The following is a 15,920-nucleotide window of genomic DNA, read 5'->3' as shown; positions in this document are numbered from 1 at the left end:
CTCTCTCTCTCTCTCTCTCTCTCTCTGTCTGGCGGCTTGCACTCATTTCTCATTTCGTGGCTGCCAATCTAAACAAGTTTCTCTCTCTAATTAATAAGAAAAACCCTTCACTCTGCTTTTTATATATACTTTGACTTCTTCTATTCCTATTGCAAATAGGAACCCTTAGGCTTTGTTTGGATGGAGGAGTGGAAAAATGGAAGAATGGAAAATTGTGGAAGGATGGAAAAGTGGGAGGATGGAAAATATTTAGTTTTCCCTCTTATGTGTTTGGTTGAAGAGGTGGAAAAGTAGGAGGATGGAAAATTCTTTTGTTTGGTTGGAGAGAAAAATGGAAGGATGGAAAATGTAATTTATATAAATTGACTATTATACCCTTGTTACATAATAGGTAAGAAATAGATTTATTTGTACTCATTAAATAATATAAAATTTACCACATCATATATATAAATTTATATTTATATTTTTATTATTATAATGTAAAAATTACATTATAATCTTTTTTTTTCAAGTTGAAAAAAAAAAAAAAAAAAAAAAAAAAAAAAAAAAACAACAACAACAACAACAACAACAACAGAGGAGAACCTGGACTTCTCTGGACGGTGTGCTAGATGAGAAGATGAGAAGGGTATGAATGAGGGTAGGTGGGCAAAAGTCTTCAGCTGGGTAGGTGGAGGGTATGAATGAGGTTACGTGGATGGGTATTACGGTAAAATAACAATGAGGGAGTTTTCCCTCATTGATTTTCCTCCCGATTTGGGAGGAAAGTTTTTGTGGGCCCGGGAGATAAAAGTTTCTCCCGGGTTTTCCACTCCTCTGATTTTCTCCCCATTACCAAACAGTGGAAAACTGAGTTTTCCACCCTATTTTCCCTCTTATATTTTCCATCCTCCCTATATTCCACCCATCCAAACACAGCCTTAATCTTGGATGGGAAGGTCATCATTTGGGCTTGTCAGTTGTTACGTGGCCTGGACCCACAACAGAGAGCACATTGCTACAAAAAAAAAAAAAGGTAGTTTGTGAATACTAGAATTTTTCTAAGATGACAAATTTTTTTCTTTTTTGGGAATTTTGATGTTTGCAAATTGTGAATTTTTCACTTTCACGTGGGTACACTATTTCTTTTTTCTAACACTTACATTTATCACATCAGAAATGTGGTAAAGTTGTAATTCTAAATTTTTTAGTATAGAATATATGGATTTTTCTTCTCATTATAAACATGTAACAAACACGTTCTTTTTCCTTTACTGTTTGATAGGGCCAAAAAGATTGAGAAAAATTGGAGAAGAGTGAGGGGCGAACACGGTTTTCCTGAGCTAGAACAAAAATGGAACTAAGTTGGAAAATGGACCAAGTCTTTCTTTCTTATTTTCATTTTTGGAGTGAGGAGTGAGGCATGTAGAGTTGCAAAACTTGCGAGTTTATGTGATTTTCCTTGTATTAGACTTGTACTGGGTTTGGAATAAACCCATTGTATTGATCCATTTCCTATAAATAAGGGCTGATGGAGATAAGCCCAATCTTGCACTAAGATAACATGGGCTTCAAAGCCCAATTTTTGTTGTCAACATGGGTATGAAGCCTAATCCAGGAAGTAGAAATCAATGACTTGAGAGCCCATTTTTGTCGAATAAAAGTTTACAAGCACAAGGCCCAATTGGAGAAGTGGAAAATACTTGGACTTTTGAACTTTGAAGGCCACTTAGATGGATTTCTGATTTCAAATTGGCAGTTGGTATGTTTCAACTAAACATAGGTCTGGTTGGTTGAATGAGTGGAAAAGTAGGATGATAGAAAATTATGGAAAGATAGAAAAAATTTAATTTTTTCTTATGTGTGTTTGGTTGGGAAAAAAAAATGGTTGAGAGAAAAAAATGAGATGATGAAAAATGAAATTAGTATAAATTTACAATTATATCCTTATTAAATAAAACAAAAAGTAACACATTTTTTTAGTAAGAAAATTGTGTATGGACACTACAATTTTTTTTAAAGGAGCACAAGCCAAAGGAAGATGAGCACAAAAAAAATAAAAATAAAAAAATAATCAGAAGTACTGGAAAAGGCACAAAAACAAAAACCAAAAACAAAAAAAAGAAGGAAAAAAAAAACGCAAAACAAATAGATAAAATTCTTTTTTTTTTAATAACCACAAAAAAAGCCAAAACTGGCAACATGGGTATTTTGTCTGCTTCATACAATGAGAGTTTTCCTCTTAGTTTTCTCCTCATTTTGGAAAGAAAATATTTTGGTGGGGCCAGGGAGAAAATTCCCAGGCCCCACCAATTTTTTCTCCTCTTCTCTCTCCAACCAAATACCTACCAAAAATATTTTTTACCTGCTTTTCTCTCCTACATTTTCTATCCTCTATAAAATCTTTCCAACCAAATGGACCTTTAATATATTCAGGTAACAAGACTTTAGTGGGCGTTGATGAGCGAGTGTTGTGTTGCCACATGTTCACATAGAAAAAGGACCCTCAACAAATCTATTTAGTATCGGTTTACTTTTTTGGGAAAACCTAACTTTCAATAATCCAACCTCTTGATAATCATACTTACTGTTACTGATAGGTAATAATACAAATTCAAAATCATGACTTCAAATTACATTGTTCTTTGTTTTTGGTAAGTGTGAGTATTATGTGTGATAGTGTGTCAAATAAACTATGCCTTATTTTTTATATGCAATGCAACATTGTCAAAGCCATGAAACTTAACTAGCATCTCTTGGGTGTTTCCAATAAAGATTTTCAAGATTCAAACTCCCCCTCCCATTATGCCTGACAAAAAATCAAAAAATAAAAAATAAAAATGCAATGTGATGTCAATTTTTTGAGTTAATGATATATTTATACTTTATACCCGATAAGTTTGGGACGATTCTAAATTGATCCATTGTATTTCAAAACTTACAATTTTCCCTCTCGAATACAGTATGTCATATTTGCCGTTAATTTGCCAAAGACGTCATTTCCTTTTTCTATTTCTATGTCCAGAATGACGTCTTTTACAGGTGGCTTATCGAAAGATGCTAATAACTCAATTACCACTTAAGCAAGTTCATGCACCGTCCAACTCTGTGCCTGTGGTGCTTGAATCCCTGCATGTTGTATAGGGTTATAATGGACTTCTCTAGCACTTTCAAACAGCAATCTCTGTCTAATTCAGTTTTCATTTTCTCTTTTTTTTTTAATTTAAATTCTTTAATTAAATATAGAAAAAGATAAATTCATTTTTACATAGAAAGATGTTTGGTAAGTTAGTTTAAACAAATAATTTGGGTATAAAATTCATCAGGTTTGACATTTTTTTTTTTTTAAGTTACTTTTTTCACTTATACACCCACATCAATCAGGTGGGACTCTTTGCATTGTCAAAATATTTACATAATTGTTACTGTATTCATTTTCTATGAAATTAAATATACTGAAAAATGTGTTTTCATTTTTCGTATTCAAATTCAACTTTTTAGGATACTAAAAGTGAAAATTGAGTATAAATTTTTAATCCAACCAAGTTTCTTTTAAGGTAGGTCCAATTGAAACTGAAAATGAAAACAAAAAACACTTTTTTTTTTTTTTAATGGGAAATAAGAGAGTTTTATAAAGAAGCGGATGAAAACAAAGCACCCTAAAATACAAAAGATTCAATACATGATGAAGTTTCTTCTATCCAAGGAACAAAATTATCAATTCGCGTGATGTGTCAAAGTGTGTGCTGCCCTGTTTTCATGTCGCCTAACAGGTCATTAACTTTCGCACAGGACAACACTACCATTAAGTTTTCCATCGACTCTGTTTTAGAAAATGGAATACCACCAACAACATTTATTAGAAGCTCTTGTAATTTCCATGTCAAAGATGACAAAGTCCATAACAAAATTTAATTATGAGGCTAAAGCCTCCATGAACTCTGCATCGTCTGCCATAGCCTCCAATATCTCAGGCGAAAGACAAGCTTCAAAATCCATGCTTCCTTCTTCTACCCCAGGAAACACGGTTAACTTTCCATCAAATTTATTGCCAACGCCACTTCGCACAGCAATAGGTCTTCCCCAGCCAAAGTCATTACCGTACACATTGAATCGCGGCGAGCTTCCTGTCAGCAATGCATTACTTGCTATTCCACTGAGTGTTGGTATGTTTGGGGCTTTTACCCAATCCTCTATAAACTTCTTCACCTCTTCTGCTGTTTGAGAAGCAATCTTCTTATTTATCTGCCAAGCCACCCATCCTAGCCCGTGTTCAAGAAGATTGTCTACGGTAGCTATTACTTTCCCAAATAAAACCGCATTTCCTGAGTATTCTTCTGGTAATGGTGGTTGTATTCTTTGCCTCATTCCCACAATTACGCGGTAATGAACCTCTTGATTAGCACTACAACGCCTATTGCGAACCACAGATCGCCAAAGAACACCAAGGACTGCTTGAAGGGACGAGATATTGTTGGTGCCCATTTCTGCATTAGCTTTTGCTTTGAGTTGTGCAATTTTCTTCTTTGAAAAATGAAAAACTTTTTGTTTGAGAGGTGGGGGAATGGACTTCTCATTAGAGATTTCATTGGGATGGAAAGGTATATGAATGGGGAAATCGATAATACCATCAAAGAAACAGCGTTGGAAAATTGGAGGAGATTGTGATGTGGGACAATTGTTAGCTCTAGATATTTCAGACCAAGTGTTAAAGAAATGCCAGAATGAACTGCCATCCACCACACTGTGGTTTGCAGTGCAACCGATGAAGATACCATCAGCAAGCTCAGTAACTTGCACAGCCAACAATGGCTTGGAAATGCCTTCGTAGTTCAATACGCTATTCAATAGAAAGAAGGAGTTGACAATGTCTGGAACATATATGGGATCAAGGATATCTGCCACAGTGAGATCATCTACCATTGCATGGACAAACTGGGCTCCAAGATTATTGCAGTCAACAAAGAAAGATCTGGTTTTGTCATCATCGTTTTCTACCATGACAAGGCGACCAGCAAGAGGGTAGAATATATCTAATGTGCGGGACAGAGAGGTTTTTAGGTGATCAATCACACTACTACCCTTTAGTTCTTTTTCTTGTGAAGGTGTTGGTTTGAAGAAAAGGATACCCTTTTGGATATGATCAACTAAGAGCAGCTGGAGATCCCATGGAGTTAACTCAATCCTTCGAGTTAACTCGTTGGGACTCGCTGCTGCTGACTGAATGGTACTTGTGGATATGAAGCGAATGTGTGTCATCTTTGCTTCAAAATTCAAACTATCATACTCTTACCAGTACTAGATGAGTGCATATGCAACCATTGATAAGAGAGTGGCTATATAGAAGGAGCTTTATGAGAACCGTATATTCTGTTTGAGCTTGTTTCTCACTGCAATGAAATGTCAAAATGAACTTAGCGCTATTGGCTTCTGTGATCCGTCCATGTGAAAACCGAAATCTTGTCTGGCAATATTCCAATCCGCCTCAGTGCCTCACACCACTTTAAAATTTTCTAACTTTTTAACTATTTTTTAATTCTTTAACTTTTTTTTTCTTTTTGAATTTTCTCCATCTAATGGTTGATATCAAAACATAGTATTTCAACTCTTGATATGAACCTCAATCCCTAGCATCTTTTTGTCATTATGTTTGGCAGAATTAGCTGTCTTCCCTTATTTTTTATTTATTTTTAAACCTACTTTTGAATCTTCATTACTTGGATTTAACTAAAATAAAAAATCTCTCTTTCCGCGCGACTCCCCTTAAAATAAACATTTTCCTCGGTAATGGTGCCAATGACAGAATTGCAACCCATAATCCCAAATTTTACATTTTTTTTTTTTTTTTGCTAAAACCAAATTTTACACTTGTCGGCCGATTAGAGCATCCTCATCAGTTCGTTTATATTTTCTGTCTATTTTACACAAAAAAACCTACTTTTTCTATTTTACAAATTCACTTTTACAAAACACTCACATCAGTTTATCTATTCTATACGTTTATTCAATAAAATATTCATTATTTTAGAATTTTTTATTTTTCACTCCCTCACTACCCCTCTCTCTCTCACGGACCCACGGCTACCATCACCACCATCATCACCACCCAGCCAAATCATCACCCCCCAATCGGCGGCAAGATCATCAAAACCCACCAATGAACCAGAAAAGCCAAGCCAATCAAAATCAAAACCCACCAACTCACACCCACAATCAACCAAAAAACTAGAAAAAATGAATCAAAACCCACCTCCTCGCGACGGCCGTCGGCCTCAACCAAAGTGCCTCGTAGCACCGCCACCAGAAAAGCCAAGCCAATCAAGAACAAAACCCACCAACCCACACCCTCAATCAACCAAAAAACTAGAAAAAATGGATCAAAACCCACCTCCTCGCGACGGCCGTCGGCCTCAACCAAAGTGCCTCGCAGCACCGTCACCTCCTCGCGACGGCCGCCGGCTTCAAGCTCAACCAAAAATGGATCAAAACCCACGAGATTCTAGGCAACGGACCCGTCAGAGAACTCCGTTCGTGTTGTAGGCGACGGACTCATCCGGCGACTCGGCTTGCTCGACCTCGTTCTCATCGGCAACGATGGCGATCGGTGGAAGCTAGAGGAAGAAAAATGGATTAGATGAGAGAAAGTGAGAGCTATATTGTGCAGAAGTGAGAGTCAGGTAGAGGAGAGAGAAAAAACTACTAAAAAATTAAATACACATGCTACAGTGCTCGTGTAAATTTACACGGGTACTGTAGCTCATTGAAAATTTTAGATGATTTTACAAGTTTTTAGATGGACTGATGTAGAAGGTTTTTTGGTTCAAAATGTGTAAAAGTTGTCAAAATGTATATTTTACACATTTATAAAAGAGCTGGTGTGGATGCTCTAAAATGCTACCCAAGATGTAATCTCTAAGAAACGCCCACTCATGTGACAAAGGATTGCTACTGCCTACTAGGCCCAACAAGTGTAGTGCGCCGTATTAGATCTCACCTTTTTCTCCTCCCCAATTCATGCTTGGTGCCATACAAACAGGTATTTTTTTTTTTTCAAAATGACACCAATATTAAAACAATTTTGTTAGTTAGTATTGTTTTTAAACTATTAGCAAACTAACATCTTGAGAGTTAGAGAGTTGAGATCATTGTAGCAAATCGAGTATCACAGGCTCGATTTCAATGAAAATTTGCCTGGAACTCGAGTTTTAAACACTCAAGTTCCACAAAAGAAAACCAAAAAGCTGAGATACCCTTCTTCTTCTTCTTCCTCTTCTCCCCCTCTAAAAAAATCCACGACAACCCCTCCAAAAAAAAAAAAAAAAAAAAAAAAAAAATCCACAACAATTAAATAGACAACAAAAACACAAACAAGGATCAAAGTAGAAATCACACGAAGCTCTCAACCACGAACGGCGAACCCAGTTGGCGAACAACAAACCCAATGGCAAACCCAATTGGCAACCGGCGAACCCAGTGACGAACCCAAGCAACAAAACCCACGAACACAAGCAGCGAACCCACGACCCAAGCAACGAAACCCATGAACCCAAGCTTGGACTGAACCCACGACTCAGGTGAAGGTCGTTTTCCCCTTTATTTCTCTCTTTTTTATTTGTGCAGAGCAGGAAATCGTTTTTTACGGACTCGAGTTCCACAAGAAATCAATTCCTATACACTCAAGTTGCTATAGTGAACTCGAGTATTTTCGCCTCAAGATATTAGTTTCATAAATAGTTTGGAAACTATACTAACTAACAAAATTGTTTAAAAATTGGTGTTATTTTGAAAAAAAAAAAAAAATCTCATACAAACAACTTGAGCCACAACATCCTCCACCATCTCCCTATAATATTGTTTTTACTTTCACCTTTTCGCATTTTTCAATAAATAATCTCTATCTCACATGCTAGGAACATGAAAACTTGAGAAAAAAAGAAAAAGAAAAAAAGTACGCATGTTATTCTATTTGATAAAACAAAAACTAAATTCTTAGTTTTTAGTAATAAATTTCAAATCTACAAGAGATTTCTTGAATCCACGAGTTGACAGATCTGGAATTCACAAGAGAAAACGATAAACAAATTTTGTGTTTTATTATTTGAGAACTAAATTTCCTTTGGAGGCTAAAATGCATTTAATTAGTAAAATGAATACCTAGGGTTGCTAGAAAACTTAAGGCAACTAGAAAAACCTAGCTAGGGTGACTAGGAAAACGAAAAAATAAAAATAAAAAAAAAGCCCAAATTTGACTAAACAACATTAAAGACACCTAAAAACAAGTAAATAACTACTATAAAAAAAATATAACAAAAATTACATAAAAATACCAAAACTAATCAATTATAAAAAACTCGTCCTCAAGTTAATAGTCGAAATTGACCTTGTAAACCCATTTATAGCCAATTGGGCACTTACCAGGGGGTAATGGAACCAAAGTCCAAGTGTTATTAATTTCCAAGGCCTCAATTTCCTTGTCCATGACAGCCCTCCATTCGAGATATTGAACTGCCTAATGAAAAGAGACAAGTTTTGATGGAGTAGTATTGACTACCATGACAAAGGAATGGAAGGTAGGACCAAGGTGAGAGTAATCCAAACAATCTAAAATATCATATGGCAAACCAGAATTGGGCTTGGTGCCAATAGACTTGCAAGAATATTCAAAAAGATAAGGTGGAGGATTATGGGGTCTAGTAGACCTTCTTAAGACGGGTAAAGGTGTAATAGGTAAGGAAGAAGTAGAGGGAATAGGATCAGAATGTGGAATAGAATCAGAATGTGAAGTGGAAGGAATGAACCGTATGATCTGTTGCTCCAGTATCAATGATCCAAGTGTTAGATTTATATGCATGCCTATCAACAACTTCAGCAACAAATATAAAATGAGAAAGATTGGGTGGAATCCAATATGAATTACCTGAAAAATTGGATGAGCAAGAAGGTGAAGTGGAGGTAGAAGGTGAGAGTTATGGAATGGAAGGATTTGGTGCCATGACAAAAGCAACTTGATGGGTAGTCTAAGCACCATTACTTGATCCAAAATTTCCAGAATTTCCTGAGGGCAGCACTACAGCAACTTGATCTGCCATAGCCTTGTTACCTCCTTTTGGTTTATAACTTGGAGGATAACCATGAAGTTTATAGCATTTATCTACTATATGACCAATAAGACCACAGTAAGTATAGACAAGCCTATCTTTCTTAGGATTACCCCCTTTTCCACCATGATTATGACCTTGATTGCCATGAAAATCCTTGCTATTATTCACATACATAGCAACAACATCTTCAGATTGAATCATGTTGAAACCATGACCAATACTCCTTCTTTTCTCTTCTTGCAAAATCAAGGAACACACTTTGCTCAGACAAGGAAAAGGCTCAAGTAACAAAATCTAACCAATAATATTCCCATAACTATCATTCAATCCCATCAAAAAACGAAATACATGCACCTTGTGCTGAGCATCTAGTTAAGAAGACTTAGATCCACAAGTACAGGAACAAGTACAAACTGTGAAAGGTTGATAATTTGCAAATTCATCCCACAAGGTCTTAAATTTTGTGAAATAAGAACTCATCGAGAGTGATCCTTGTGAAAGATGAGATATCTCCTTCTGAAGCTCAAAAAGCCTTGAAGTGTTGTCCTGAGAAAGCCTGTCCTTGAGATCAATCCACAAATCCCTCGCAGTGTTGATGTACATAACTCTAGCCTTCAAATCCATGCTAAGTGAATTTGTCAACCATGAAAGCACTGTAGTATTGCACCTACTCTAAGAATTAAACAATGGAGAAGATGGATTAGGCTCGGGAATTGATCCATTCACAAATCCAAACTTGTTTCTGGCACTCAAAACCAATAACACAGATCTTGCCCAACTCATATAATTCTCAGGACCAGTCAGAGGTTGTGAAGTGAGAATGAGACCAAGATTTTCGTTCGTTGGATGAAAGAAAGGATTATTCGCAGATTCATCTGCCATTGCTGCACTTGAAGAAGGCACTGAATGTGCAGTTTGAGATTGAGTATTGTTTGTGGAATCGGAAGCCATGAGTGAGAAAGAAAACGAAAAACAAGCTTTGTTTGGAAACTAAGAAAACAACAAAAAATTCTCAAAACAGAGTGAGAATTGCTCTGATACCATGTAAAACAGAGAGATTCTTGAAGAGAATAGGAAAATCTTATTGATTATCACTAGCTTCTGGTTGGTAAAAGTGGTTACAAAATAATTAGTACCTACACTATATATACACACTAAAACAGAGACTTTGTTTCCCGCCTAAATAACTAACAAACTTTCAACAATACAACCAAATCAGAGTTTGACATTAGTTTTCTTCAGTGCTTGACAGCTGTCATTGATTTCTTCTCTCTTCTTTCCTTGACATGTGTAATGCCTATGCCTCTGTCTGTTACTTTCTTCTTCACCTTACACTTGCTACTATTATCCACTTCTTCAAGTTTAACAGTGGGAAATCAATAATACCATCAAAATAACAACGTTGGAAAATTGGAGCAGATTGTGATGTGGGATCAATATTATTACCTCTAGATATTTCAGACCAAGTGTTAAAGAAATGCCAAAATGAACTACCATCGACTACACAATGGCTTAAAGTGCAGCTGATGAAAATACCATCATCAAGCTCAGTTGCTTGCACAGCTAACAATGGCTTGGAAGTGCCTTCGTAATTCAATACGCTATTCATCAGAAAGAAGGAGTTGACAATGTGTGGAACATATATGGGATCAAGGATATCTGCCACAGTAACATCATCAACCACCGCATGAACAAACTGGTCTCCAAGGTTATATCAACAAAGAAAGAGCTGGTTTTGTCATCATTGTTTTCAACCAAGACAAGGCGACCAGCAAGAGGGTAGAATATATCTAATGTGCGGGACAGAGAGGTTTTTAGGTGATCAATCATACTGTTACCTTGTAGTTCTTCTTGTGAAGGTGTAGCTTTGAAGAAAAGGAGACCCTTTTGGACATGATCAACTAAGAGCATCTGGAGATCCCATGGAGTTAACGCAATCCTTCGAGTTAACTCGTTAGGACTCACTGCTGCCCGGATAGTACTAGTGGATATGAAGCGAATGGGTGTCATCTTTGGTTCATACTAGATGAGCACATATGCAACCATTATAGCCTGGCTATAAAAGGAGCTTCGTGAGAACCGTATAGCCAATAATGGATCCGAACAACGTCAATGTCAAAATTGTGGAGCGCAATACGGCATTTACTGTTCCACCACCCTGAACATTGATTTTTTTTTTTTTTTTTTTTTTATAAGTTTCAACTTACATTTGCTTCTGATGATAACTTTTTTATTATCAAATTTCTTATTCAATTATCAGAAATTTTAACAATTGAGCTAATTAGAATCCACAACATTGAAATCTTGGCCATATTATTTGTCTTATTTTAGCCATTACTTTTGACGGAATATCTTCCCTTTATTTGATTTTTTTTTTCTACATCTTAATCTTTATTTTTTGTTTTTGTTTTATTAATCTTTTGTTTTAAGTAAAGAGTAATGTTACAAATACAAACTATTTTCTATCGTTTTTACAAATTTTTAATGTAGTTTTAGCATTTTTCAAATAATTATTAATAAATAAAAATGTCATGTTAATGGTGGGTCTATATTAGAACTAATAAAAAATTTTCATATCAATTATTTGTAAAAATATTGTAAAATAGCTTGTGATACTGTTAAGTAAAATAAAATGTAAAACCTATCTCTTTTAGAAACTGGAAAGCTTGATTATTATTTACTATATTACAACGGGAGATACTCTACATGACATATATTTCAACTCCGTCCGAGCCATTTTTGAGGCGGCAACGACAAAGAATTTAAACTACATTTTTATATAAATAAATGTCACTTTTTTCTAAAATAAATTTGAATACTAAATATAATTAAAAAGATAACGAAATTATCAAAAAGTGTGACACAATTATTAAATGGATTGAGTTAGGGTTGAGCCATTTTTTTGAATAATTTACTTTGACATAACACAAATACAACCCATTAACACAAATTTCGACCTCTACATTTATGCTCCATAACATTTTGTATATTAGTTTTTACAAAATTTACGTGATTCGGTAATGTGCTTACATTTACAAAGTTGTAATAATTTCACTATGTCAAAGAAAATATAAGGGCTGCAATTATAGTACAATCTATCTAGGGATAATAAAAACTCACTTGAGATCTTCATTCACACTCTAATATACAATAACTACCTATAGTTGTAGATTTGTAGTAGCCAAAACCTTATCATAGAGAAAAACTCAAACTAATTAATCATCCCTTAGTATATGTCTCATAGCTATCTAAAAAAAATCCTTATCTCTTTTCTCTCACATGCACTATATTTTTCTCATGCGCTTATCTTTTTCTTTTTCTCTGTCTCACCAGCGGCTTGCACTCTTTTCTCATTTCGCGGCTGCCTCTCTAAACATGTTTCTTTCTCTCTAAGGCTCTAATTAATAATTTAAAAAAAATAAATAAAAAAAGAAAAAAAAGAAAAAGAAAACCCTTCACTCTGCTTTTTATATACGCTTTGACTACTTCTATTCCTGTTCCTGTTGTAAATTGACTAAAGAGGAATCCTTAATCTTGGATGGCAAGGTCATCATTAGGGCTTGTCAGTTGTTACGTGGGCTGGACCCACAACAGAGAGGACATTGAGTCCGTTTGGATTAAACTTATTTTTATTGAAACTGAAAACTGATAATATTGTAGCAAAATAATTTTTAAATATGTGAATAGTGTCGTGGGATCCATTTTTAATATTTTTAAATGCATGAACACTGCTGCTACAGTACATAAACAGTGATTTTTGACTCCTATACAGTAAATTCATGTGATTTTTCTGTTCATGAGCTAAAAAAAAAAAAACGTTGAACGCAGACGTGCAAAACGTGCAATCCAAACGAGTACATTGTTACCAAAAAGAGGTAATTTATGAATACTAGAATTTTTTTAAGATCACAATTTTTTTTTCACAATTTTGATGTTGTAAATTGTGATTTTTTTTACTTTCATATAGATACACTTTTTTCTCCAATACTCACATTTATCGCATCAGAAATATGGTAAAGTTGTGATCTTAAATTTTCTGGTATAAAGTATATGGATATTTCTTTTCCTCATTACTATCATGTAACAAACACATTCTTTTTCCTTTACAGTTGGATAGGGCCAAAAAGATTGAGAAAAATTGGTGAATGGAGTGAGGGGCGAACAAAATGGAACTAAGTTGGAAAATAGACCGACTCTTTTTTTCTTTTTTTCAATTTTGGAGTGAGGAATGAGGCGTGCGGAGTTGCAAAACTTGCGAGTGAGGAATGATTTTCCTTATATTAGACTTGTAGTGGGTTTGGATTAAATCCATTCTAGTGACCCATTTCCTATAAATATGGGCGGATGGAGATAAGCCCAATCTTGCACTAATATAAACATGGGCTTCAAAGCCCAATTTTTGTTGTCAACATGGGTATGAAGCCTAACCCGTGAAGTAGAAATCAATCACTTGTAGAGCCCATTTTCGTGAAGTAAAAGTTTACAAGCACAAGGCCCAATACGAGAAGTGGAAAATACTTGGACTTTTGAACTTTGAAGGCCACTTAGATGGATTTCTGACTTCAACTTGGCAGTTGATATGTTTCAACTAAACTTTGGATCTGCTTGGTTAGAGAGGTAAAAAAGTGGGATAATAAAAAATTATGAGAGGATAGAAAAAATTTAATTTTTTTTTATGTGTGTTTGGTTGAATGGATGAAAAAAAAAAAAAATTTTTTGAGAGAAAAAAATAAGATGATAGAAAATGAAATTGATATAAATTTACAATTATAACCTTATTAAATAAAACAAAAAGTAACACATTTTTTTAGTAAGAAAATTGTGTATGGACACTTCAAATTTTGTTTTTAAAGGAGCACAAGTTAAAGGAAGATGAGCACCAAAAATAATAATAATAATAAAATAATGAGAAGTACCGGAAAAGTAAAAAAAAAAAACAAAAAAACAAAAAAAAAAAAAACCAAAAACAAAAACAAACAAACAAGAAGGAAAAAAAAAACGCAAAACAAAAAGACAGAATTCTTTTTTTTTTTTAATAACCGCAAAAAAAAAAAAAAAAAAAAGCCAAAACTAGCAAAGAAACAACAAATCTATGCGCCCTTGCACATGGGTATTTTTGTCTACTCCATACAGTGAGAGTTTTCCTCTCAGCTTTCTCTCCATTTTGGGGAGAAAACATTTTGGTGGAGTCAGGAAGAAAGTCCCGGGCCCCACCAATATTTTCTCCTCTCTTCCCTCCAACCAAACACCTACCAAAAATATTTTCTTTCCACTTTTCTCTCCTACATTTTCCATCCTCCCTAAAATCTTTCCAACTAAACGAATCCTTAATATATTCAACTAACAAGACTTTAGTGGGCATTGATGAGCGAGTGTTGTGTTGCCACGTGTTCACAAAGAAAATGGACCCTCAACAAATCTATTTAGTATTGATTTACTTTTTGGAAAATTCTAACTATCAATAATTCTGCCTCTTGATAATCGTATCTATTGATAGGTAATAATGCACATTCAAAATTGTGACTTCAAATTACATTGTTCTTTGTTTTTGGTAAGTGTATGTATTATATGTGTGATAGTGTGTCGAATAAACTATGCTTTATTTTTTATATGCAATGCAACATTGTCAAAGCCATGTAACTCAACTAACATCTCTTGGCATTTTCAACAAAGATTTTGATGATTCAAACCCATCCCTCCCATTATTATGTCAAATTTGCCCTTTCAAAAAAAAAAAAAAAAAAAAAAGTCATATTTGCCGTTAATTTGCCAAAAACGTCATTTCCTTTTTCTATTTCTATGTCCAAAATGACGTCTTTTACAGATGGCTTATGGAAAGATGCTAATTACTCAATTACCACTTAAGCAAGTTCATGCACCGTCCAACTCTGTGGTGCTTGAATCCCTGCATGTTGCATAAGGTTATAATGGATTTCTCTAGCAATCTCTGTCTAATTGGGTTTAGAATTCCGATGCCGGCCAGGTGCAAAATACAACTTTTTGTAACCATATAACATTCAACACTTTCAATAGACATACAATTCAAGGTGAAATTGTGCCTATGTTAAGCCATATAACATTCAACACTTTCGAATCACCTCATTGAATTATTTATAACATTCAAGTAATTTTCTGCCTGGTTCTAAAATGTGATGTATTCAGCTTTCATTTTCTCTTTTCTATATTCAAATTCTAAAACTAAATATAAAAAAAACTAAATAAAATAAAATAAAAACTCATTTTTACATGTAAAAGTGTTTGATAAGTTATTTTGAATATATAATTTGATTATAAAATTCATCATACCTTATTTGGAATTGTTTTCTATTTTTTTTAAGTTACTTTTTTTACTTATACACACTCACATCAATCAGGTGTGACTCTTTGCATTTTCATAATATTTACGAAACTGTCACTATATTCATTTTCTATGAAAATAAAAATGTTGAAAATGTGTTTTTATTTTTTGTATTCAAATCCAATTTTAAGAGCTCGTTTTTCACTTATAAACACTCACATCAATCAGGCAAGGCCCTTTGCGTTTTCACAATATTTACAAAATTGCCATTATATTCATTTTCTATGAAAATGAAAATGTTGAAAATGTGTTTTTATTTTTTATATTCAAATCCAATTTTTAACGCTCGTTTGGATGGAGAGGGAAGTGGAGAAAAGTAGAGTAGAGTTGGTTTAAAATAAGTTAATTTTGGGCCAAATTTACTCTACTCCTCCTCACTTTTTCTCAATCCAAATAGACAATTAGGATACTGAAAATGAAAATTAAGTATAAATTCTTAAACCAAACAAATTTTTGTAGTGAGTCCTAAAAACTGAAAA

At 34.4% G+C, this 15,920-nt stretch overlaps 2 protein-coding genes across 2 annotated transcripts; both read right to left on the bottom strand.

Moving 5' to 3' along the window:
* Positions 1–3,808: 3,808 nt before the first annotated feature.
* On the bottom strand, positions 3,809–5,406 carry LOC126693708 (uncharacterized acetyltransferase At3g50280-like). Its single transcript, XM_050389846.1, has one exon. It carries the CDS (start codon positions 5,239–5,241, stop codon positions 3,898–3,900), a length of 1,344 nt encoding a protein of 447 aa, XP_050245803.1. The 5' UTR covers positions 5,242–5,406; the 3' UTR covers positions 3,809–3,897.
* Positions 5,407–8,999: 3,593 nt separating this feature from the next.
* On the bottom strand, positions 9,000–9,707 carry LOC126691517 (uncharacterized). Its single transcript, XM_050386549.1, has 2 exons — positions 9,498–9,707; positions 9,000–9,377 (listed from the first exon to the last, which is right to left on the bottom strand). The coding sequence occupies exons 1-2, from the start codon at positions 9,705–9,707 to the stop codon at positions 9,000–9,002; spliced, it is 588 nt and encodes a 195-aa protein (XP_050242506.1).
* Between the last annotated feature and the right edge of the window lie 6,213 nt (positions 9,708–15,920).

Source organism: Quercus robur, chromosome 7, assembly GCF_932294415.1.
Source record: "Quercus robur chromosome 7, dhQueRobu3.1, whole genome shotgun sequence".
NCBI classification, from domain to species: Eukaryota; Viridiplantae; Streptophyta; class Magnoliopsida; order Fagales; family Fagaceae; genus Quercus; species Quercus robur.
Note: the sequence above shows the minus strand (reverse complement) of the source record. Positions and strands in the feature narration are given on the sequence as shown.

Excerpts from the sequence above, each read along its gene's own strand:
- LOC126691517 (XM_050386549.1), bottom strand. The coding sequence starts at position 9,707 with ATGGATTTGAAGGCTAGAGTTATGTACATCAACACTGCGAGGGATTTG. Across the intron at positions 9,378-9,497 it reads CAAATTATCAACCTTTCACA|ATTTTGTTACTTGAGCCTTT; the intron begins GTTTGTACTTGT and ends ATTATTGGTTAG.
- LOC126693708 (XM_050389846.1), bottom strand. The coding sequence starts at position 5,241 with ATGACACACATTCGCTTCATATCCACAAGTACCATTCAGTCAGCAGCA.